The sequence below is a fragment of the Syngnathus floridae genome, chromosome 3, assembly GCF_059516105.1.
Source record: "Syngnathus floridae isolate MCC-2025c chromosome 3, RoL_Sflo_1.0, whole genome shotgun sequence".
NCBI lineage: Eukaryota > Metazoa > Chordata > Actinopteri > Syngnathiformes > Syngnathidae > Syngnathus > Syngnathus floridae.
The window spans coordinates 15,674,424-15,698,322 of NC_142415.1; the positions used below are offsets into that span (position 1 = coordinate 15,674,424).

A 23,899-nucleotide genomic window follows, 5' to 3' on the forward strand; every position below is an offset into this window, starting at 1 on the left:
GGTACACCGGCATTTTCAAGCGTACCTAATAACAGGCCACTTTATTAGGGAAATATCATGGTCAAAGGTCACAGGTGTCAAGCTCTAGTCCTCGGGGCCGCGTTCCAACATGTTTTCCAAGTGACCCTCGTTAAGCGCAGGTGCGTGAAAAGTTTTAGCTTCTTTCACGTTCAAAATGAGCTAAAAGTTTTCACGCACCTGCACTTAACGAGGTAATCACACGGACACTCCATTAGGTACACCGGCATTTTCAAGCGTACCTAATAACAGGCCACTTTATTAGGGAAATATCATGGTCAAAGGTCACAGGTGTCAAGCTCTAGTCCTCGGGGCCGCGTTCCAACATGTTTTCCAAGTGACCCTCGTTAAACGCAGGTGCGTGAAAAGTTTTAGCTTCTTTCACGTTCAAAAGGAGCTAAAAGTTTTCACGCACCTGCACTTAACGAGGTAATCACACGGACACTCCATTAGGTACACCGGCATTTTCAAGCGTACCTAATAACAGGCCACTTTATTAGGGAAATATCATGGTCAAAGGTCACAGGTGTCAAGCTCTAGTCCTCGGGGCCGCGTTCCAACATGTTTTCCAAGTGACCCTCGTTAAGCGCAGGTGCGTGAAAAGTTTTAGCTTCTTTCACGTTCAAAATGAGCTAAAAGTTTTCACGCACCTGCACTTAACGAGGGAATCACACGGACACTCCATTAGGTACACCGCCATTTTCAAGTGTACCTTATAATAAGTACAGTAAGGGAACAAATCCTGTTATTTCATAAAAGTGTAATAACAGGCCACTTTATTAGGGAAATATCATGGTCAAAGGTCACAGGTGTCAAGCTCTTGTCCCCGGGGCCGCATTCCAACATGTTTTCCAAGAGTCTGCGCGCATTCCTTGCGAGGAACGCTCCTGTTCTCCGCAACGCCGCAGATCCAAGGTCACAGAGAGACACAAAGACTTTAGTCCTTTTAATTACTAAAGAAATAAAAAAATTATTGGTTATTGGTATAGATACTAAAAGATACAACTGTATCCGTTTAGGAACGAACTGCACTTGGAAAGGGATTTTGGTGTGCATTTACAAGCATAACACATCCAAATGAAAATTTAAGACTAACGGTGTAATTAGCTACAGTAATCTCTCATTTATCGCAGATAATTGGTTCCACAACCACCCTGCGATAAGTGAACTCTGTAAAGTAGGGTCACTCATCTGTACATTTTTTGTCAATAGATATACATGAAACAATCTAATTGCATATTATTAGAACATTAGCTTCAAACATGTAAATAATACAATATAAACAATATACAGAAATTGTAAATATAAACATGATACGTGTATGTGTGTGTAACTTATGTAGATGTAACATTCTGTTGTAAAGCTTGGTTAGACAGGGACTTCTAGTGGTCACAAGTTACCATGCACATTTTGTAGATGTATATGTAGCTAAAGCATGCATACTGTAAATACGAGTTTAGGGCTCTTATTATTATGACAACTCTTTATAACAAGGTACAATACTGTAAATATGTTTCCAGAAGTCTTTTATTATAACAATTTCTTTTATAACAAAGTACAACACTGCAAATGTTTTTAGAACTCTTATAACAATGTTTTTTTGGCTGGAAAAAAAATTCACGATGCAGCAAAGCCGTGATAAACGAACCGCAAAGTAGCGAGGGATCACTGTATGAAGTAAATGTGGGGGAAAAAAACTTCCAAATGAACTTAATTATTTAAGAGTCATTATTTAACTTTATTTGGAACAAAAAAATAACCATTTACACGTTAGAAACATTGATTGCTTTTCTTAACAGCAGTGTTTAAAGATATTAAAAATTAAACAGCTAAAATGTAAAAGTGAATAGATTTAAAGCCTCACAAGAGGCAAAGTGACACGTTTGTCTGGTGCTTTTTAACAGGAGCCTCTGTGTCTTAAAGCAGCCAATAACTTCCAGGTTCAGACCAAAACGATTGCCACTGATGCAGGCATTGAACAACCCTCCTCCCCCCCAAAAACTGAGAAGCACTTTTAGCAGCAGTTTTAAGTCTATTTTCAATCAAAGGTTCTTTCTGCGTGTTACGGGCTTGGTGAAAATATTGTCCATGATGCGTTTACGGCGGAGGTTCATGCCGTATGACGTCCGGGCTGGCTCTTTCTTCGCTTTCTTCTGGGCTTGAGGGGCTGGATTGGCTGGGCTGGGCAGCGGCGAGATTAAATCCACTTCAACTAGAGGAAGCGGCTCTGCGGCAGATCTGGATTTTAAGGTGGTGTGTTGAGAAAAAAGAAAAAAAAAAAGAAAAATGAAAGGATGCTAATGGAATGGGCATTCTTTAAATTTTAACAATGCTATGTCTATTAGAGAAAACTAGACATGTAATTATGATATCCTAAAATACATCAAACTTTAAAAATGACAGAAAATGTTCAGAAAAAAAATTAACTTGAATCTTTGACTTCTGATTTAAAAAATGAAAAAAAATCCTAAAATATATCAAACTTTAAAAATGACAGAAAATGTGCAGAAAAAAAATTAACTTATAAAAAAATATATCTTTGACTTTTGATTTAAAAAATGAGTACAACATTTTTGACCAGAGTAAATTGACAAATCTATAGAAGTTAAGGAATAAGTCCAAAGCATTTCTTACTTGGCTGTTCGTTTGGAACTTTTTCTGCTTTTGGAAACTGCTTTTGCCTTTCCCGTGTCGTCGTCATCTGAAATCAGTTCTTTCTGAAAAGCATGAAACAACTGACGTCAAAATAGGTTAGTAGATCTATTCTATTCTATTCTAATTCTATTCTATTCTAATCTAATCTGACGACACGATCAATGGGCAAACCTTTGTCTTCTTAAAGGCCACATTTGAGTTTCAAAATGGATAGAAGGGCAAGGTTATCCACAGATTTCATTTTAAAACTATAAATGCTGACCTTTGAAGCACCTCTTCTCGTATTGCGAGTGACGGCCACTTGGACATCTTCACTGGGGCCTGCAGACTCTGGAGACTCTGCTCTGCTGGCTGACAAATACACAGACACACTCATATAAGGACCAGAATGGTGCTGAACTATTGGTGGTGAGATTGACATAACTATCACCTTTTGTTCGCCTCCGTGAGGGCAAGTAGATAAATGAATGTTCTCCTGCGCTGGTCTCGTCCTTTGCAGAATCCACCATCAGGACATCTATGGATGATGTCATACTCCTGGTCTTTGAGATCTTTCCGACAGCTCCTCCAGGGAATAACAACAGTAGCCTATGTGAACATGTAGTGCACTAGGTCATGTTTTGAAATGGCGTTTCACATTGTACCTTTCTGCTTCTCCTCTTCGTCCTGGAGCCTCTTGATGAGGGCGTCTGCTACCGGCGTTTCCGAATTCACTTCCAAAGGTGTAGCCAGTAAGACCATGTCTTCCTCTGGGTGGTCCCATAGTTTTCCTCTGGTTCTCCGCCGTTGGCTCGCGCGACCCGCAGTGCTGTTCACTTTGGGCTCGAGCAAGTCATGGCTGATGCTCGCCTCCTTTGTTGCACTCTGAAGGTGTTGAAGATGTCATTGATTGATCAGCAAATTATGACATCACAACCGATCACCAATTTTGCAGAATATGAAAAATATCTACCAGTCCAGCCACTCAGATCTGCGTAATTTCTTAAATTTACAATTTGCAAATAAATCCACAGACCTGAATTTTGATTCATTGATACTATATTGTAGTGCCACTTGTCTTCACTTTGCAGCTGTAAACCTTGAGCTTTTTTTCTATGTCCTGCACTAGTATAAATTCACACGAGAGGTGACCGCATACCTGTGGAAAGACATTCAAAGTGTTGCGCCTGGACTGACGCGTGGCTCTCGAGGGGCTGAAGTTGGGCTGCGTTCTGTCCTCTTCCTCCTTTGATGGTTTGAGCCTGGTCTTTCGGGTGCTACGCGTGACCGTCGGTGAAAAAACATCCACATGTTCTTTGTCCTCCTCTGTTAGGACTTCCAGTGTTGTTGTTTGTAACACCTCACTGCTGTCAAGGACTTTCCGACTGGACCCCCGCGGAGTGTCTGTCAGAGAGCTTGTGCGTTTGGCACGGGTGGAAGTCTTGGTGGCTGCTTTGGGAGCAATATCATCTGGTTCCTCCTCTCTGGCATCCAGCTTACTTCTAAGGGGAGTTTTTACAGGCGCAGCTTTTTGAGAAGCTCGTCGTCTGGACGCAGAGGCGTTAGAGTATATTTGTAAAGCTGATGTATCGTTAACATCCATTCCCTCCTCCTGATCCTGAGCATTCTTTGGACTGTCCTCCTGGACTTGAGGAACTTTGCGAGAGCTTCTCCGAGGTGTATCAGCTCGAATTTTGGCTTCTTTCTTTCGAGCGGTTCGACTGGGTGAGGAGGAGACTACTTGGTTGTTATCTCCAACCTCCGGTTCCTGGGAGACAGGAGTGATGAACGTAACCGTTCTCCTCGACCGTGTAGTCATTCGGGTGGGAGTGAACTGAAATGTCTTCTTCTGAGACGTTGAGGTTTCTGAGACATGCTCTTCAGGTTCATTGATTGAAGTGAAAGCTTCTTGAACCTCTTCATTACTTGTTTTGATCTCACTTGGACGCTCTTCTTTATTATCAAGATGTTGCTGTTGTTCCTCTGGAGAGCTTGTGGTCTCTGCATGGTTGACAGCCTCTTCCATTTCAGCAGGCTTGTTTTCTTCAGAGCCCTTCTGGGTCTCAGCAATTTCAGGTGCCTCTTGTTCCATCTCCACATAGGCATCAACTTGCACTATTCCAGGTGCCTCTTGTTCCATCTCCACATAGGCATCATCTGGCACAATCGCATAATTCTCGCTTTCTCTGTCCTCCACAGTTTCTGCAGCGTCCTGCAGCGGGGTGGGCTCAGAGTCTGCTGGAACGTCTGGCTCAAGCTCTTCAGCAGCGAGATGTTCTTGAGGGTCTTCAACATTCAGTTCTGCCTCAGTGTAATTGTTCTCTGGCTCAACCTGTCTATTGATTTCATTCTGTGGCTCAACCTGCCTCTTGATTTCATTCTCATCTTCAAGTTCCACTTCATTGCCATCATCTTCTGGTGTGACCGCCTCAGACTCAAGCACATCAGGTGCCAGAAGCACAATATTTGGGTCTGTTGCAGGATCATCTGAGGCCACTGTTATAAGTTCCGGTGGCTGAGGACAATACTCCGCGGGTAAAACATCCGCCACCTTATCGGCATCTTCATCCATGTCCAGCACCAACGAGAAAGTGCCATGAGTTTCACATTTCTGCTCGTCCGGTGCGATGGGTTGCTGCAGGTCAGGCAGTTGGAGTGGCACGCTGTCCACCTCCTCCTGTTGGTCCTCCATGAGCTGAAGCGGAACCAGGAGAGTGGTCGAAGGTTTGAGCTCCATGTAGGACGACACTGGCCCCTCATCCTCAAGCGCCCCTGCCGCTTCCGTATCAGCGCCAAGTCTCACCATTAATACCTCTCCTTCCAATTCCTCTCCGACCATCTGGAAGCAAGCAAACAAACAGTACTTTTAAGCCCAACACTGACATTTATTTGATTTTGATTTTCACTTGCACAATACCTTCATCTCAACACCTGGCGGTAAAAGAGAAAACTGGGCAGCTTCCTGCTCCGAGAAAGTCGATAAGAAGTCATTGTGTTCTTCATGACCAAATGCCGAGCTGGCTGGGAGGCCTCGTAGCGTCCCGTTACCGTGGACCTCCTGAATGATCTCCACTTCACTACCAGAGTCCTCCTCTTCTTCCTTCTCTTCCTCTGCCTCATCAGATTCCTCCTCCTCTTCATCCTCATCCCCCTCTTCAGACTCAGAGCTCGAAAGTTCTTCGCTATCGTTCAAACTAACAACCGCTAGGAGACAAGAAAAAAAGCGTGAGCATTTAAACGGGGCACAGGGAACCACGCGTTTTCCTCACAGTGGGAGTCTGTGCCTGTTGACTCGGAAGATGACACTGAGGCGGTGGATTTTTGGTCGGAGAACGTGGGTGGAGCTTCGGCACAAGCTTGCTCTTCCTCTTCTACCTCACTGAAATAAAGCAAGGGGGAATTATTTTTCCATTTTAATAGCGTTTTTGATTTCTGACAGAAAATGTGTAATTTGTAATCCAAGAAGAAACTAAATACCAAAATGGCGCTACAATTAATAGAATTGATCACTTGGGTTATCATCCACCATAGTTGATCAAAGAAATTCTAACTCCCATGCCTTGTATTGGTAATATGTAGAGGGTAAATCAAAACACATACCCGCTGGCTGGCTGTGATAAGGTATGAATTCCAGACCGAGTCAGAGGAGGAGACAGGCCACTACCAAACAAATGCCGTTCCACAAACTCAGTCAAATCTAATGGATGAAGAATTGAGTGGTTATTATTTATTCATACAAATAAAATAATCACTCGAGCATTGTTATTTCTCCCAGGACACACCTGTTGTTTGCTCCAAATTCTCAGCTGGGTCAGTGTCTCCACATGCTTGTGCATGCTCAGTGAAGGCTGGAGCTTCAGTGTCTCCAAATGCATTCATGTGCTGGATGAAGTTTGTGGCGTCGCCATCTGCATATACGTTCACATGCTGCGTGAACGTGACGGCTTGAGCGTGCTCTAAAATGGCAGTGGACTCGAGGACTTCTGACTGCGCTGTGTTGTTCTCTGCGATCAACGACTGAGGATGAGAGTCTGTCTCTGGGGCAGTGTCAACCAAGTCACCTAGCAACAGAAACATGTGATGTCAAGTCACACAATGAATGAAAGAAGGCCTTTCAAATGTGCTTGATGTGATGAATCTAATAATTAATTACCTTGACCGGATAATTGTTCTTGGTCTACTTCAGCAAGTTCTTGTTTGCTCCCTGATTCAGTGTCAGGTTTTTTCTCCATTTCCCATTCAACTTCTTGTTCTTTGACAATAAGCTCAGCATTTTCTTGTTCGCTTCCCGACTCGTCGAGTTGGTTCCCCACTTCTACTTTGTTGTCATCCTCTTGCTCCGCAGCGATCTCTATCTCATCTTCAAAAGTCTCTTGTTCCTTGAGCTCCTGGTCTTCACTCTCAACATCATTTGATAGCTGCAGAGAAGCTGGCTCAGTCGCTGGAACAAAGTTCTGCTCTGGTTCTTTTTCACTGAAAAACTTGAGGTTCACAGTCACAACGTCATCTTTATCCGGGTCGATATGCTCATCCTCCTGATGTTCGTCTGCATCATAGAACTCCAGGGTGGTGTCCGTCATCTGACTTGTGTCAAAGCTCAAGCTGAGTGGAGCTTGCTTGGAGTCCAACGGGTTGGTTAATTTTCCAGCTTCTTGGACCGAGAATGATTCCTTTACAGAACAGCTCAGCTGCGGTGAGGGAATACCACCTTCAGGTGGCATGAACTTCACATGGGGCGACTCCGCTTCTTCATTGTCATCAAGTTGTGCAGACCAGGTTTTGCGTGTGCGAGGCAAACTGGCTCTTTTGGTGAGTAGGCTAATCTCACTGTCCGTTGCCATCTAGAGAAGAAAATACAAAAGATACAATTGATCCCAATACAATACAAGACATAGCAGTTAGTTGGCATAGATGAAGTTTATAAAGTGCACTGGTCTTACGCCATTGGTCCAATGCATGTCATTTTCCAATGCAGCAGATCCGGCGACTTGGGTAAAAGAGATCCTGCTGTCTTTGCTGCGAAGAGGAGGGGTGGCTGAGCGCCCTGGTGATGCAGAAGGAGTGGCCATGGGAGTGGGCCTCTGGCTATTGCGGAGGATGGACTGAGGGGTAAAGTCTGAGAAGATGGCACCAGAAGCAGCCAAGGCACGAGCACGCTGACAGGACAAGAAGTGGAATGTATGTTAAAATTTTACAGAAAATGATATTACTTTGAACGGTGACAAGGGATCAACATTTACTTTCACCTTCACGATCTGGGGAGTTTGTAGCAAGCTGAATTCAGGGACCTTGGTGGTGCTTTTTTGAATGGCCCAAGAGGGTCTGTCAGGGCTGAGAAGAGGTCGAGGGGTGTGGCAGGAAGGATGAACCATAAAGTCCACCTGCCTATGTCAAATGTGAGATGAGGGAGGAGAGTGAAACAAATTTTGAATAGTGAACACAGAGTCCATTTTTTTTTATTTGATTGAATAGTCTGCTTGATGGAACAATGCTTTACTCTGGCTTTTAAGGAAGTACCTTGACTTTCGTTTCGAGCTCATAGTTATTGGCGTTCCCAGGAATGGTTCCATCTGAGCTTGAGATGCAGGCTTAGGTGGAGGGCTCAGGAATCTGGCAGTTCTTGAACAGAAAGGCACAATTTGAAACGAGTAAGCTAATAATTAAAAAATGCTTTATCTAGTTTGTTGTTAGGTTACCTCTTAGCAGGGGAAGATGGTGGGGTCTCTCCTTTGGCCAACCACACCTCCTCAATCTTGTTCAAGACATTGTTGATGAAGCCCGCTCGAGACATCACTTTCTGATTAGCAGGACGCTTACTGATGGTTGAGAGTGGCTGTGGACGAGTCACTGCACCACAATGGAGAAAATTAAGATATGCAAATGAAAAGATGTATGTGAAGGCTTCTCTCATTTCATGCCCCTGTTACCTTCTTTGTAGATGGTGCTGGGATGTTGATAGGGTTTGGGCCTCTCCATCGCCAGTTTCCTCTGAACTCTGGGTAGAACTTTACCGTACTGCTCCAATATAGAGTTGCGAGTTTCCGATCGCTCTTTAAGCTTTGGGTCTCGCTCATTCTAACAATAAAGCAACAACAGGATATGGTTGTTAACTCATTATCTATATACGTAAAAGACTGATGACGGGAACAGTTGTTCTTGAAGCTTAGCAATTACAAATTGTTTCGCAATTCAAATGACCTTAAGTTGCAAAGAGTTTGTGTTTGGATGCGTGTCATACCACGAGCTGCATTTTGAGGCTGTGGTTGAGTCGCAGGGCTGGTATGTAGTTAGCTTGCTGAAGGTAATGAACCATTAGTATTTCCCTGTTTTGGAGACCGCCCGTACCTTGTAGAAAATTTTCCAAAGCCTCCTAAGAACAAAACAAAGAAGTGATGGTAAACTAGAAAGCTAAGTATCTTTACAAATCAGCTTTAAAAGCTATTAAGACAAAAGTGACCTGCTCAGTGGGGCCAAGTGGTAGTTTGAGCAACTCTTTGATGAGGCCCAGTTCCTGACAGCTCTCGTACACAAAGCCAAGCAGCTCAGCCCTGTTGAGAAGATTCGAGTGTTGCCGTAGCAATGACAATGCCTCAGTGAGACACCTGGGAAGTGGGAAGAACATTGGGAAGTTATTGAAGCTACACAAACATGTTGGAAAGTAACAGCCGTACATAATAAAAACTCAACTACTGCTGTATTGCTGTTTGTCTGCTTACTTGTTGTGTAGCAGTACAGCCAGATAGAGTCTGGCCTGAGAGATGGAGCAAACGGGGGGCTTTGTGGCGTTAAAGTAGCGGAGTGCCATGGAATGTTGGCCCTCACACATTAACGCTTGTAGGACACGCTCATGCAGCCACTCAAATTGACACCGAGAAGTGTTCGGATTCAGAAGCACTTCAAATGAACGCTGATCAGGAGAGACAGGGAATAGGGATAGGAAACAGTGGAGAAGTTAGCTTAAGTTATAATAGTCATGTTGGCAGTTGCTTTTTATTCATATATTTGTACGTGCAGACCTGGTGGTCACGGTGGTCCAGCAGCCAAAGGCCTTGCACTAGATTAAGTAATCCAATAGGGACGTCAAAAGCTATGGGGTAAGACTCCACCGACGATCCCTCCTCATTGGGGAATGACCACATGACATCCAACAATAAGTAGATTACCCAAGAGCAAGTCAAGGCTAACACATAGATATATGATTTTGACATACTGATACAATGAACCACAAAGGTATGGCCGACTTGTGTTTGTGAAGGATACAATCGCATGTTTTGCAGCCTCATCAACACTGTCCAGTAGATATATATCCAGCAAAGCCTGCAGATGAGATATTCATAATCAACTGTTCATGAATAGTTTTGCATCACATACGTATGGTGAGTTTTTAAGATAAGGTACACTTAAGCATACATGAAGGCTCGGTGGAGGGTATTGTCCTGTTCCACCTTCATCTCTTTTCCATAGGTTGGCCAAATGTTCTCCACATTGGCCAACCAAATTGTCAATCATGAGGCAGTCTGCACACCACTTCCCCCTGTGACAAAAGTATCACATTAAATAAAGTTGGGGAGGGAAAACAATAAAAATAAAATAAGAGCACTCACTTTGCCAAAGAGGTGAGCTCCTCCCTGCGAATAGAGTAATAGTTGCTAAAGACTGAGTGACTGAAGAAAGGCCTGGAGATCTGCATGGCATCAACATCTATAGAGAAAACAAGTTATAAGCCGCGCAGTGGAAACACAATGAAAAAGTCTCTTCCCAAACATGATTACCTGATACTTCAGGCAGCAGGCCAGTGCGACAGAACCAGAGGACCACTTGAGCGTACTTGGAAATCAGACTAGAAGCCACATTCTTGTTGATGAGTCCCACGAGTCCTGCATAAATCAATAAAGAGTCGCAACTATTAATTACAATCTACTCGACTGTAAATATGAAACCGAGGTGAAGATGATCAAACCTGACTGGCATTCCTGTAATTCAGTAGTCATTGTGTACATCAGCAATTTCTCATGCATGCGTTAATAACTATTAACCGGAGCATAAGCAGATTACGTTATATTTGCCATATCGACTCCAGTGGGTTGTATTGTGAAACCTCTGGCAGACAATGACTGAAAGCAATGTTTCAGCGTGTGGTGAAATGTGTGCATCACCTTTCTGCGTGAGCTCCTGAGCTTCAGTGAGCAGACAGCGGAAGATGGTGCCGAGGTTCTCCAGAAGTCTTTGATTGTGCTGCAGCAGCTGTATAGTCTGAGGATCTGTGAAGTTGGACGAGCTGTCGAACAGAGGTGCACCTTGGGTGCAAACACACAAGTGACAATTGATGGTACCTTAAAGTTCTCATTCTTTTCAACATGGTGTTCTATTGCAAATGAGAATGTCCAGGAACATACAAATGCCATCCAGTTCCTCCTTGGTCTGGGTCACTTTGTTCCACGCCCAATCCAAGATATAGCGAAGGTTTAGTGCGGAGCCAGGTTGTTCTGATAGGACATAATTAAAAATAAGTATCACAGTCTATATGGAGTGGTGCCAAACAGAAAACAAATATCTAACTTTCTGGACACGGCCTCTCACCCTCTGTAGTCCACTGCTTGATACAACCAGTGATCAGTCCCAAAGTGCTGGTCTCTACTGCAGTCGACAGGATGGCATCCAGTTGCTCTTCCTATAAACAATTGATAAATGTTGCGGTGAAAAAATGAAGCTTCTGTAGAAGACAATAAAAACTGTTCGATGACTCAGTCATATACCAAAGGCTTGAGAGGATAAAGTTAGAAAAACGCAAAAGACAGCAAGAAATGGACAATTACATAACACATTACTTGGGAAAAAAAAATGACGTGCACCTGAGAGAGACTGGAGGTGTGTGCGTCAGCAAGACGAGATGATAGGAGGCCTGACATGAGGCAGCGCGAGTAGTTGCTGGAAATGACATCACTGGAACATGGAGCAGCTTTCTTCAAAAAGCTCAAGGTCTGAGAGTGGAAGAGGAATGCAATGGAAACATTCAGCCAAGGTGTTCTTCAAAAAATAGATGGACACATTTGTTGTATGAGTAATATAACGAATGAGCCACAAACCTGTTTCTGATATCCAGAGCACATTGAATGAACAATTCCAGAGCTGAACAGGCAAGTAGCATCTATAAAGAAAAAAAAAAAAGGAAAACTGACTGATGTTATGGTAATTTATTACATAGAAAAGTATTACAACAATTGAAAACCTGAGCCAAACCAGCAAACAAAGTTTACATTTATTTTAAAAATGACAACATGTAAACAGATAACACATTTACCAAAGTTGTATGCGGTCGGGTTAAAGTACTGTTCTGGTGGGGGAAAAGTTAAAGGTAGGCCCCGACTGAGACTGTGATCATGCACAATCACATCTAGTAAGATCTTCTGAGCAGACATTTGTATCACTGGGTCCAAACACCAAACAGCCAGATAGGGGCAGTTCTGCAGAGATTCGCCCATTCTGTAAACAAAAACAAACAAAGCAACTCAAATTACTGTCCCAATGAGCTGATAACAATATTTGATTACAATTAACACTCAATTAGCACTAACTGCGCAAATTATAGTCATTATCCTATGAGGAATTAAATATTGGTCATTTCTTAGCGATTTGAAAGCATTTACATTTTAAATAGACATTTAGTTTGTTTCGTTTATCCCCAAGGGGCAATTAGAGGCACAGAGAGTAGCAGAGTTGATTAATCTTTTAAAACAACCCAAAATACATTAGTGAAGTTGCCAACAATCCACACAAGCTCCACTGTACCTGAATGAATCTGGCATCTGTGCATGGTACCAACGGTTGATGTCAAAAACCCCAATGTAGGTTGATGGCATTCCCTCTCCATAGGCCTTGACTTGCCAAATAAAGATGGACACACTGGTGTCTGGAGATGCGACTGAAAGATGGAGGAAGGAGGATATATATGGCAATGTACAAATACAAATATCTGTCAGTAATATGTGACCAATCTGACCTTCATTCAGGCTGTCATCCCTGTCTGGGTGGGGTCGAAATTTCTCAATGGTCCGGCAGCTCAGCAGACGGGTGTTGGTGGTCTGGGCTCTGAGAGGAAAAGCCGCACCACTCAGCTCCTGACTGTAACGCTCCTCACAGTACTCTAGACCCTGAGCAGCATAATAACAGGTAAGGAGGCAGGTGGGGACGAGCGCTTTTCTTAGACAGAAGGCGTAATGTTCCTCATACCTCATAGAGGATCTTCCCTGAGGCGAGACATTTCCGCTCACTGAAAGCCATCTGTAGCAGACGGAGGCTGACCGTATCTCCTTCTCTGTGTGGATGCGAAGGAAATGAGAGATGAGACTGAGTGGATCTATTGAACTAAATACGGTTAGTCCACGTAATTGTGTTGTAAACTTACTGATCTTGAGAAGACTGGACAGCCCAGAGGTAGCAGCAGTTTCTGGGGTCATTTTCCGGCTCCTGGAAAGTGAAGGCATGAACGGGCACTCTGCCACCATCCAACTGGGAGTGGTATCTGCAAGTACAACAAGGGCATTTGTACACTTGCTTTTAGAATATATAGATACAATACTGCTCTGGAGTAGTGTCTTCCACAAGTAAGCATTTACTGTGCACTGATCAAGGCGCATGGATGTTAAAAACATTGCTGAGCCTTAATTTAACTACAGTTCTAATTTAAATGTGCTTGTGGCAAAAGAGCAAAGTGTAAAGTCTCTGTCACCAAAATTCATGAGTGAATGAAGCTATGATTGGCGAGAGTTTCTTCTTTTTTGACAATACAGCCATGTTGTTTGTGGTTCCATAAAATATGCAATATCGTGTAAACTAAAGAATCAAAATGTTTTCCCAACAAACAACACCAGGTTTCAAAGTTGTTCCATTGCATTGCAGTCCGTAGATGAGTGGCGTGAAATTAATTGGCGCAGTCGGTTACACATTACTCTGTTGGCCCAAAGACTGAAAAGGTATATTTTGAGAAATGAGAGAAAGTCTCACTCTTTTCTGAGGGACTTCAAGTTCCATAGTTGCAAGTAGCCATCAGAGAAGCCCACGGCCAGTTGGTTTGTTCTGGGGATGTACTGCAGGGCTGTAGCGGATACACCACTTGGTCCGTTGAGCTGGAGTGAAAGGTGTCTGCCCTCTCTGTGGCTCACTTCTCGGAGCCTGGGAATCTCTCTCGCAGTTTTGGTCACTACTTGCAAACCTGTGAAATCCAAGAACGGGATGACAGACTTAGAATGAGACACTCACTACACAGTAGTACTGCCTCCTTCAGCTCACCTGAAGCCTTCAGCTCACTCTGGCAAAAAGACATGTCATCCAGACAGAGGTCCACAAGCAGAACATGGCCGATATCTGTTACGACAGCGGCGATGCCAAAGAACCAGCGAAGACTCTGGTGGAGATGCTGGGTGGAAGTGCTTGCCCCACCATAGCTCACTAAAGGCTCAATGGCTGTAATCTACAGCCGAGCAAAAAAATACAGGCATAAAACGTTTTTACATAAAATGTGATTTGTAAGATTGAGGTTGTGATGTCATTTAGTGCAGAGCAGAGGAAACTCACACTGCCTGGTATAACCACAGCCTTTGTCACTTTGGACAGTCCCAAGTCATACAGACACAGCACACTGCCTTCTGTTTCTTCCAAGCCCACTAGCAATCCAGACCTAATGTGATCAAGAACATTATTAGAATCAGATTTTTCCTCCAGCAAATGTATCCATCAAAAATACTCATCAGTGAGCTTGTTTCTGACTCATGACAACAAAGACACATACAAACGGCTGCGAAGGAAATACATTTGGGGTCAAAAAGTACAAATGGGAAGAAAGCGACAGTCATCGCTCTGACCTTTTGAGCCAACTGAAGTCCCTCGCCGTGAGGATACTGGGCGGGGGCTCTTCTCCACCACGAAAGCGGTATGCAGACATACGTTCAGCTGTAAGTGCGTGGACAATCTCAAGATGGGGGCCGCTGGCGAGCCAAGCATGTCCTCCGCGGCCTTCATGAACCCAGAACACAACAAGTTTGTCGTCAGGTTTCTTTTAAGTAAGCATTGAGAAAAATCTAACTATATGGCAGGATGACATGAAAGAAAGATTGGCCCTGCACCCACCTACGGTAAACTTTCCGTGAAGCACGGAGTCCTGCGTGATCTCATCCTCTCCCACAGCCTCGAGGGTCACCGCAGGGAAAGGCAGCAGGCTGCTGGTGACCTGGGCTGTCAGCTCATGCATGGCTCACTGCAAGAACAATGTACCTTAAAACATGGTATATTTGTTTTTGTCTATATATTAGTGGCATACAATGTTCCCTAAACATCTTCAGCTTAAAGTACCAGAATTAAACCGATTCCCCGCAAACTCAAATGTAATGCATTGTCATAACATCTATACGACCACTAAAGTGTCTTCTTGGTTACTTGCTACCATGTGGTTTGCAAAAAAAAAATCCCAGTTCCAAAGTACAAAGGACTCTTTGTAAAAGCAGTTGTGGCCCAGTTGTTCAAACTTGGCAGTGAACAACAAATGATATGGACACATGTGTCAAGAGTAGCTTGTGGTCAAAGCGCAATAGTGTTAAAACTGAATTTGTAAATCATGTTCGACAGTCCCAAAACACAAAAAAGAAGTGCAACAAAAAGATACATTTGGCTTCACTGTACCACCACAGTTACTACCAAAAAAATAAAAAAATAAATCAACTTCGTACCCTCAATCTGTGTCCTTTTTATCCATACAGAACAGTGGAAAAAAAGGAGCAAAAATTAAGCTTAAGCAAAACCTTTTACCAACTCCAATGGAATTTCATGTAGGTATGGCAAATGCATTATAATCACAAGAAATGTATCTTAACATAAGATATGTTTGTTGCGTAAGAAAAAATGCATACTATTACAAGACAGGGAAACTTTAATTTATGAAAGTTCCATCCCAAATTTGGCAACGTAACCATATTTTCGTGACGTACTAAAGTATACTATAGTAAAGTAAGTCATAACCATTAAAATATTTGGATGAAAACCACTTCTAGGTCATGATCAGCCAGATGAAAGGCAGTAATTCACCTTGGTAGTCTGAAAGCCAGTAATTCATGTTGGTATTTACCAATTAACAAATAAATGCGATGGAATACTGCACAGAAAGGACGTGTCCACAGCATTGCTGTGGGATATGAAATATTTGTTTGACAACCACTGATGGAAAGTGCAAAAACAAACGGCGCTCCCTAACGGTCTCGTGGAAAATAACACAATGGATTCAAGCGGACTCCTGCGCAGCAAGGCTGACAGTCGGGAGTAAACATTTATGAAGGAAGCATGAACACACGTTCTAAACATCTATTAAGCACACTTTTAGTCATCGTGACACCTGAATTATTATTCAACTTGGGCAGTATCGATAATTATACAACCTACCTTAGCTTCCCGAAATCTAGTCAAGATGATATAAAGTGCATTACAAGACAAGCTAAGTGACTCTTAAGCGTGCAAGCCTCGAAGTCAACGCACAATCAAACTCCTAAATGAGATCGCTGGACATGCAAAGTATGTGAAATGTTCCGTTACCTAAAATGCTAATCTGTGGCTAACGCGGCGGGGCACAGATCAACATTAGTTAGCGCAGAGCATGATGTAAGCAAACAGCTGTTCTCTCCGTTGCTTTTTTCACAGCGTCCCGTGGATGCATCACGCGAGGTAACATCATTTGTAACTTGTTTACACATCACGTCACAAGTCGCCTACATCCACTTTGGCTGAGTTATCAGGCTGCAAAGGTCACGGAATGATCGCGTGCAACTAAAACGATTAGGGGAAGAAAAAAAACACTTGCGCGAACTATCCAGAATCCGTGGTATGGTGGAATATTAAATGTTTGCCGTTTTAATAAGATGTAGTGCAGTGTAAGTGTGCGCTCAAAATGTGCAGTTCACGCATATTCGTGCAAAATTGGCTCATTTTCAACACCATTTGGGGAAATCAGTGCCGGTGGTCATTGCAAACAGCCACGATCGTCTTCTTGACCGCTTATAAAACTAAGTGTTAAGGAAATGGCATGAAAAAATATCCCAGTTTTAAGCAGCTACAACTCGAAGCGCTCGTGTGGTCTGACAGCACTAGCATAGCATGTACCTTAGCGACTAGATGCATCGAAGTTCGATTTTACTTAACGGGTAACAGATTTGTTTTCCTTATTTGATTCTGTGTACCGGGTAAGAATAAGCGGGTGAAAGAAGCTAGGTTCATTCAGCTAGCTTCTAGATAGCAGTGGAAAACGTGATGCAACGTGCCGCCCGCTAGCCGCTACAGCCGTTGTCATTACGTTACCTTGCCTCCTTAGGATTGCTTTAATCGGTAGGTTTCGTTATCCTTGGCTGTTGGGCGTCATAATCAGCACGGAACGAATGTTGCTCTTAAGTCGCTTGGCGCCTCTAATGGATGACAAGTCTAAAAAGATTCTAGGGAACTTCAAGCTTCAGCATCATCTAGCGCCTTTTTTAGTGTGTCTAGGTAGGAAGGGGAAAGCGTTGAGCAATTGTTCTTCGCCCGTCTGTTTACCGAATATAGACCCAGTTGCTTATTGCCACCCCCTTTTGGTTGGCGGATGTATTACATGCCAAGGTTGTAGCGCAATTATTCATTCGGATCAACTTTATGCACTTTTTTCAGGAGTGGGAACATTTTTTGCCCTTAAGGTCACATTTGATTTTTAACACTATGATTGACCAGGTCATTCGTCGAATAAGTTTATAAAAAATGTAAAATATATACAAATAAATTCTTTTCTCAGGTTCAGCATCAGTCATGTCATGATTCTTGTTTTTAAACACTCCAGACTATATTCTTATTGCATTTTTGAGTTCATAATGTCAATTACATTAAGATGTTCATGCTAAATGTGTTTGATGCAGGATTTTCTCAATACTTTCATAGAGAACATTTCTTGAAGTCTCTGAAGGAAGTACAATTCAACTACAAGTGAAATTAAAATGTTTTTTTATTTTGCATTTTGTACAATGCTTTTACTGGAATGGTTAGAAGCAATTGCTGTAACACAAAGCAGTGATATCAAAATGATGTTTAATGTACAAGCAGGCAATTAATTATAAAGTATTGAATAATTTCATTAAATAATTAGACGTGACATTCGCATCTGCAAGATGTAACATGATTCATTGGAATGCTGAGTCACCCAATCTGATTGGGTTTGAACAAGTTACTTTTAACTTGTTCAAACTTAATGTTCAGGAAGCCGAACATGTAGTCCATCTGGTGGGACCAAATGCTATTGAGAATGAAGAAGAGCTGGAGCATTTTTGAGCATTCTTTGTCATTGTTTTTTTTTTTTTTTTCCAATTTGTTGCTTTGTTTGTTTGTTGTATGAACTTAGATATGGCACTTTAAAGCGTTATATGTTTTATTTTTTTCTCTTTCTATGTTTTAAATATGTTTGAATTAAAGATATCAATCAATAGATTTGTGTTGAAATGATTTCTACAAATACATACGCAATTTCCACGTGTTTTTCAAATCCACAAATATAGAAGACTGCTCGCTCCGGCCAGAGCAACACTGCCTTCTGTGAGTATCTGACACTCAGTGTTCAGCTGCTAGGATTTTCTCATACTGAACCGCTCAATCATCAAGTCATACGCTTGTCTTTCCCTACAATGACAGAAGAAAACAAATTAATCATTCATCATCAATCATTTTCTTCCCTTAAAACATGGACCCAAGCTTTCTTTACCTATTACTTAAACAGCGTCCTTTTATGTACTTTTCTTCTGCCTTTTTTATAGAGATACTGTCCATCGCAGCGATGGCATATGTGATAGCCTACAAAACAAACATGTATTTAAAAACTTTTGACACTTCTAATAGGCCCAGACCAGTATGCCATACCTCAGGAAGAAGCACGTCCAAAACAAATGGAATGCGCTTCATGTTTTGGGCCAATATCTTCCCAGGAGCTGTGGGCGCAGCCGTCTCGTAGAGCTCGCTCAGGTAACTGTACATCTTGTCCAACTGCGTTTTATCTTCCAGGTAAGTTTCCACTCCAAAATGGCTCCCATTAGAGCTCTCAAAATAGCGGAGCCACCGCGACTGCGCCTGACCTCGAATCACAGCCTGAGGGAGCACGGAAACAGTGTTCAAATGTTAGCTGACTTTGCAAAGTACTAATCACGGTTTTAAGTTAGCAAGATTGCACAAAACACTCATTTAAAAAAACATTCTGTCAGAAAGAGGAAAAAAATAAAAAATATATGAAGAAATAAAAAAGAAAAACAGAAAAAAGGACAAATATAAATCAAGAAAAAAGTAAACAAAGGGGAAAAAAAAAATCAAGAAAAAAAAAGCAATAAAGCAATGATGGTAACAATGAACCGCGATTTAACATTGGAAATAAAACAATCCCCTCTCTTCAAGGTTTTGCTAAGAATCCCCAAAACTGCATCAAATGCTTCAAGCCTTATCAAATCATACCAGCAGGCGTTCTTCCACCATGCGCCGTTTGGTGATAAAGTGCACAAGCCTTTCGTTGGCCCGGTTGTGTGCAGCTTGGGTCCGGTCTGGAAGCAACCTTTTGGCACACTTGTTGACCACCTCTTGCTTCTGCTCTTCACAATCTTTACTGGGATTCACACACTGGTCCTCTTCCTCTAACAGCAAATCACTCACAATGGTTTGTTGCTCTGGGGAGGCCCACGGGCGCGTTTTCCTCACGGGATAACCTGAACGAGGGTAAGACTCATCAGGACAATTCAATAGTGCAATGTGAATTTATCTAAGTGTGATTAAACTCACTCATGCCATGATTAAAGTATTCAAGGAAGGGGCCACAAAAGGAGCCACAAGCTAGAAAGAGCAAAAAAAAAAAACAATTACAACCCTGCCAGAATATCATCAAAGTAAATTCTGATAATAAAAAAAAATATTCTGATAAGAATATCAAAAACAAAATAGAAACACAATTACCGATGCGTATTCTGTAGTCTGCTATGAGCTCTAAGACCCAATGCATCATAGCGGCATACTTTTCTTTGGCTTCAGCCTATGAGAGTCAGCATTAGAAATATTTGTCACCAGTGTAGATGTATATAAAAAACAACTTTTGTTTAGTGTTGATCATCCTACCGCCAACTCATCAGCTCCTTCACAGTCAAAGGGCTTCAGGGATTTCAGAGGCACAATAATCCTTTAACATAGGTAATATTATATTCTGACACATAAGCAGCAAGCAAAAAGACAACTATTAAGAATAGCTAAATGCACACCCCCGTTTTTGTCGACTCATCTGATCATCAATGAAAATAATGCTGGCCTTTTTTGCCTTATGATTTACATGTCTCACCTGCAAAGAGGGAAAAAACAGTCAGAGAATTACTTTTACACAAATAGCCGCAAAGTGGTTTGCGCGGAATTTCGCGCACAGGGGTAGTTGCAGCCATGCAGGTGCCAAAGTTGGGAGGAAACATGAGAAACAAAAGATCCATGTGTGTTTTTGCTCTCACCAGCGCAGGCCATGTGGGAAAGCGTCTAAATTTGCACCACACAAACACTCCCTCTTTGATAGACTCTGGCCCTGGAATACATTCAGTTTTCAGAGTAAACAATGAAGTTTGTTTACAATCCATACAGACGCTGCCGGTCACACAAATCTTACTTGTCTGCATCAAGAAGCTTGGCAGCTCCTCTTCATCATCACTTTCCTCATCTTCCAGGACTGAAAGCGGCAGTAGTTCCTCATAGTCGCCTAACTTGATGGACAGATCAGGCGACAGCACAGACTCATCTTGTTGGGGGGTTGAGACGACGATGCAGAAAAGACAGAAGCAGAGTAAAAGATAAAAGTTAGCATCACCTTAAAAAAAGCTCAACATCAATTACAAACAAATTACACGAGGCCTAATTCTGTCAAGTTTAAGTCTAGCCTAATTCTGTGGACAGTAATATAGCAACACAGAGCTGTATTACCTTCCTTTAGTTCAAATCTTGGTCGTGAGGGTTCAACTGACGAAGCAGTGATGGTCCCTTTTTTCAAATTCTTGGAACAGCGATGTTTCGGTGAAGGCAAAGCGGCTTGCGTCATTGGTAGTTTTTTTCTAAATTGTCTGGATTGGGTGGCCCCTATGTTTCTCTTCCTGCTCTGGGACCTCAACGAGTAGGGTGGTGACGCAACCTCTGATGTCTATGGCACAAGAGGTTTTAGGAAAAAGCTTCAGCGTTTCCCAAAACCTTCGATTCAGGTTGCACTGTTTTTTTTTTTTTTGCTCTTCAAGCAGTCATACTTTTAAGGGCACTTCATCATTGTTTATGTACATTGTATATTAATATTTAACCTCAAAAGAATACATCATGAAATACCTCATCATTCCCGCCCTCTGCTTCAAAGACATTGTTGCAAACACTGGGCAGTCGACTGGTGGACAAACTGTGCAAAGGCGTGGACGTCAATAAGGCTTCTGGTGTTTTTCTTGGGCTTCTCCTGCATCTTTTTGGGGTGTATTCACATTGTAAGGAACACGCAGTGAACTGATTTTCAGTGGAGGAATTACTGCCCGACGCAGGACTCGTTTCTTCCGTGGCCAGGGAGGGAATATCACAAAGGTTCCATTTTTGTCTTGACGTCTTAGTTGGTTCCCCTTTGCATGATTTCCTTGGTCGACCTGGAAATTTAAAACATGCTTAGTGTGGGATCCATTAAGAACCATGACAAGCCGTATTAACAGATATTTACTTTAGTACGTACGAGTAGGCTATGTCAAACGAAGCACTAGTAGAAAAAATCCACTGATAAGACACTTCTGAGCTGAACTGACTTATCAGCGAAGACAAGTAGCGTTTTATGTACATGGCCCTTTTGATATGAAGGCTCTCAAACGGTTTCCATTACAAAAATAAAAAACAAGGACACAACAGAAGTACCTCTCATTGTCGTTAAATCATAAAAGCACTTCACAGAAGTCTGGCGATATCCTCATTTGTTGAGGTCTGGAACACAGACATACATCCAGGTTGAATCATTTTTACAGAACGAAGAAGGCAAATTTGCAATACATACTACGACATAGGTCATTTACTATTATAGCTGACAAATAAGCACGTCACACGAGATAACATTTTCCACGCGAACAAGCTTTGATATTCGTATTGCTATCTTACATACAGCCACAGAATACCGCGTGATCAAAAGCTCTCTTTCATGCCCCCACAACACGAGCAGCAAGCTAACATTTTCCACGCAAACAAGCTTTAATATTCGTATTGCAGTCATAAAATACAAATACTATGTGATACATACCTCTCTTCCATGCCTCCGCAACATGACAGGGAAGCCAGATACAAAATGCACGATTACGTGCCCAAGCGAGCAATAACAAGCAGTCTTCTGGTTCAGGAAGACGACCCGTTGGATTCTAATAGTAAAGGATGAATTTGCTTTAACGTTTGTGCAGTATTTATTTTTGTTATTATTATTTTGAAAGCTATACTAACATTTTCTACGGGCCCGAACGCGACTTCAAGTCACACGGGCACCATTGCGGAAAGTGGAGCTTTAGCAAATTCCCTTTATCGCCCCCTAACGTTCGGAGGGCATCGAGTCACATGACCACAGTTAACTGGATAACATAATAATGGATCACTCAAAGACGATCTACAGTGAATACATTACTCATGCACTCACACATTCACACTGGTGGTGGTAAACTGAGTAGCGACGGCTGCTCTGGAGCCGGCTGACGCCTATACTGTTTCTTTTATCACTGGCATCATCAGCCATGTCGGCTATATAAATAATTTATTCATACGCAAACAATGCCTAAACATCGGATATGGATATTTTTTTTGTCGTTCTTAATCCTGTGCAGATACAGTAGCTACTGTACTATATTTTGTTATTGTTGTGAAAGGTAATCCTCGTTAAAGACTGAACAAGTTTCTATGAGGTGCAGTAACACAATCCAAACTGAGGAGGACAGTGTTGAACCGTTATAATACACTACAGTATTCTCTGCGCTCAATTATTATCAATTATTAAAGCAAAACGACTTGATACAGGTGCAGAAGAACTGTTAACCCTAACCCTAAGCACAGCAAGAGCAAGCCTAACCCTAAGCACAGCAAAAGCCAGTGCAAGCCTAAGCCTAACACAAACCCTAACCCTAAGCACAGCAAGAGCAAACCTAAGCCTAACACAAACCCTAACCCTAAGCACAGCAAGAGCAAGCCTAACCCTAAGCACAGCAAAAGCCAGAGCAAGCCTAAGCCTAACACAAACCCTAACCCTAAGCACAGCAAGAGCAAGCCTAACCCTAAGCACAGCAAAAGCAAGCTTAAGCCTAACACAAACCCTAGGGTCAAAACTTTATCCAAAGATTGAACGAAGGCAACAGGACTCTTCTGAAATATGTTTGCGCGTTTTTTCTTGTTTTCTAAAACCTGTTCGAAAATTACTGGGGAAATTGTGGGGAAAAAAAAATGGATAGTCAGAATAATCACACGCACTTCCTTTGGAGGGCAGTATGTGCTTAACTGACCACGTGTATCCACTTTTTGTGACATTTTTCAAATGTGCAATATATGGATCATTAGAACTTGGGAACCGCATATTCAATATTAGAAAACGTGCTATCCCCAAGGTCGATGAAAGCATGACACGATAGCAGAATTACCAAATTCATTAGAGCAGCGACGCTCCGCCTCCTCATCCAGATGTGCGGCGCGCCGGCGTCTTGCCAGTGAGCGTCTGCCGTCTACAGAGCGCGGAGCTCCGTACAGTCAACAGGAGGCAGCCGCTCCGAGTACCACCTGGATAAACAGACAAGTGTTCGCCGTCGACTGAATCCACGTCGTGACTTTATTCTTGCTTTGGTTGTACCTGATGAACCTGGTGCGTAAAAGGATGAGAGCAGACCCGAGACAGATTCAATTACAGATCTTTTGATGGGTTCTCCAAAGGTAACTCAGTGAAACTTTTTTTTTTTTTTTTTAGACAAAATGTGGAATACAAGTGGTTTCCACCTTGGGAGTGACGCGAAGTCGCTTTTACAGTAAGGAGCTCCAAGTGCACTTTGCAGGGGCGTGTTGTTAATTGAAATCGATCCCGTGGTTTTCATCCTCCTCTTCGCCCCTCTGCACACCTTCACCATGACTTCACTATCTGGGTCTAAAGAGAGATCCGCGGCCGGCCGGGGGAGAAAGTACACGGTAAGAAAACATCAGTTTAGTAATTTAT

At 42.5% G+C, this 23,899-nt stretch overlaps 3 protein-coding genes across 10 annotated transcripts in view; 1 reads left to right on the plus strand and 2 right to left on the minus strand.

Annotated features, from left to right (window-relative positions):
* Positions 1-1,527: 1,527 nt before the first annotated feature.
* ahctf1 (AT-hook containing transcription factor 1) lies at positions 1,528-17,202 on the minus strand. Of its 4 annotated transcripts, none has more exons than XM_088371158.1 (40): positions 16,990-17,202; positions 14,779-14,905; positions 14,514-14,664; positions 14,227-14,329; positions 13,942-14,122; positions 13,657-13,864; positions 13,058-13,174; positions 12,883-12,967; positions 12,653-12,803; positions 12,442-12,574; positions 11,954-12,135; positions 11,739-11,800; positions 11,505-11,633; positions 11,233-11,323; positions 11,049-11,138; positions 10,809-10,949; positions 10,425-10,529; positions 10,257-10,353; positions 10,063-10,186; positions 9,910-9,969; positions 9,669-9,812; positions 9,369-9,559; positions 9,110-9,254; positions 8,891-9,022; positions 8,580-8,727; positions 8,349-8,499; positions 8,170-8,271; positions 7,899-8,037; positions 7,593-7,808; positions 6,806-7,493; positions 6,435-6,713; positions 6,253-6,349; positions 5,922-6,031; positions 5,570-5,856; positions 3,812-5,491; positions 3,318-3,537; positions 3,104-3,235; positions 2,936-3,024; positions 2,653-2,735; positions 1,528-2,256 (listed from the first exon to the last, which is right to left on the minus strand). In XM_088371158.1, exons 2-40 carry the CDS (start codon positions 14,897-14,899, stop codon positions 2,061-2,063), a joined length of 7,560 nt encoding a protein of 2,519 aa, XP_088227284.1. In that variant the 5' UTR covers positions 14,900-14,905; positions 16,990-17,202; the 3' UTR covers positions 1,528-2,060. The 4 variants fall into 4 exon arrangements, with proteins under 4 accessions (XP_088227284.1, XP_088227281.1, XP_088227282.1 ...); XM_088371155.1 differs by having other exon boundaries at positions 3,104-3,238; XM_088371156.1 differs by lacking the exon at positions 16,990-17,202 and adding an exon at positions 16,795-16,941 and having other exon boundaries at positions 3,104-3,238.
* Positions 17,203-17,641: 439 nt separating this feature from the next.
* LOC148400786 (PWWP domain-containing DNA repair factor 3A-like) lies at positions 17,642-22,272 on the minus strand. Of its 3 annotated transcripts, XM_088371160.1 has the most exons (15): positions 22,159-22,272; positions 21,965-22,079; positions 21,589-21,654; positions 21,028-21,329; positions 20,638-20,851; positions 20,327-20,455; positions 20,175-20,245; positions 19,938-20,014; positions 19,798-19,858; positions 19,639-19,714; positions 19,468-19,518; positions 19,147-19,394; positions 18,565-18,789; positions 18,410-18,498; positions 17,642-18,327 (listed from the first exon to the last, which is right to left on the minus strand). In XM_088371160.1, the coding sequence occupies exons 3-15, from the start codon at positions 21,593-21,595 to the stop codon at positions 18,273-18,275; spliced, it is 1,605 nt and encodes a 534-aa protein (XP_088227286.1). In that variant the 5' UTR covers positions 21,596-21,654; positions 21,965-22,079; positions 22,159-22,272; the 3' UTR covers positions 17,642-18,272. The 3 variants fall into 3 exon arrangements, with proteins under 3 accessions (XP_088227286.1, XP_088227285.1, XP_088227287.1); XM_088371159.1 differs by having other exon boundaries at positions 21,965-22,225; XM_088371161.1 differs by lacking the exons at positions 21,965-22,079; positions 22,159-22,272 and adding an exon at positions 21,830-21,854.
* An 861-nt stretch (positions 22,273-23,133) lies between these two features.
* The window catches only part of kif26ba (kinesin family member 26Ba), a 50,119-nt gene continuing 49,353 nt past the window's right edge, over positions 23,134-23,899 (plus strand). For 2 of the 3 annotated variants that reach the window (XM_088372205.1, XM_088372206.1), the window contains exon 1: positions 23,566-23,871. In XM_088372205.1, the coding sequence (XP_088228331.1) occupies positions 23,812-23,871 (60 nt within the window). In that variant the 5' untranslated portion in view covers positions 23,566-23,811. The other variant, XM_088372204.1, reaches the window with a different exon arrangement.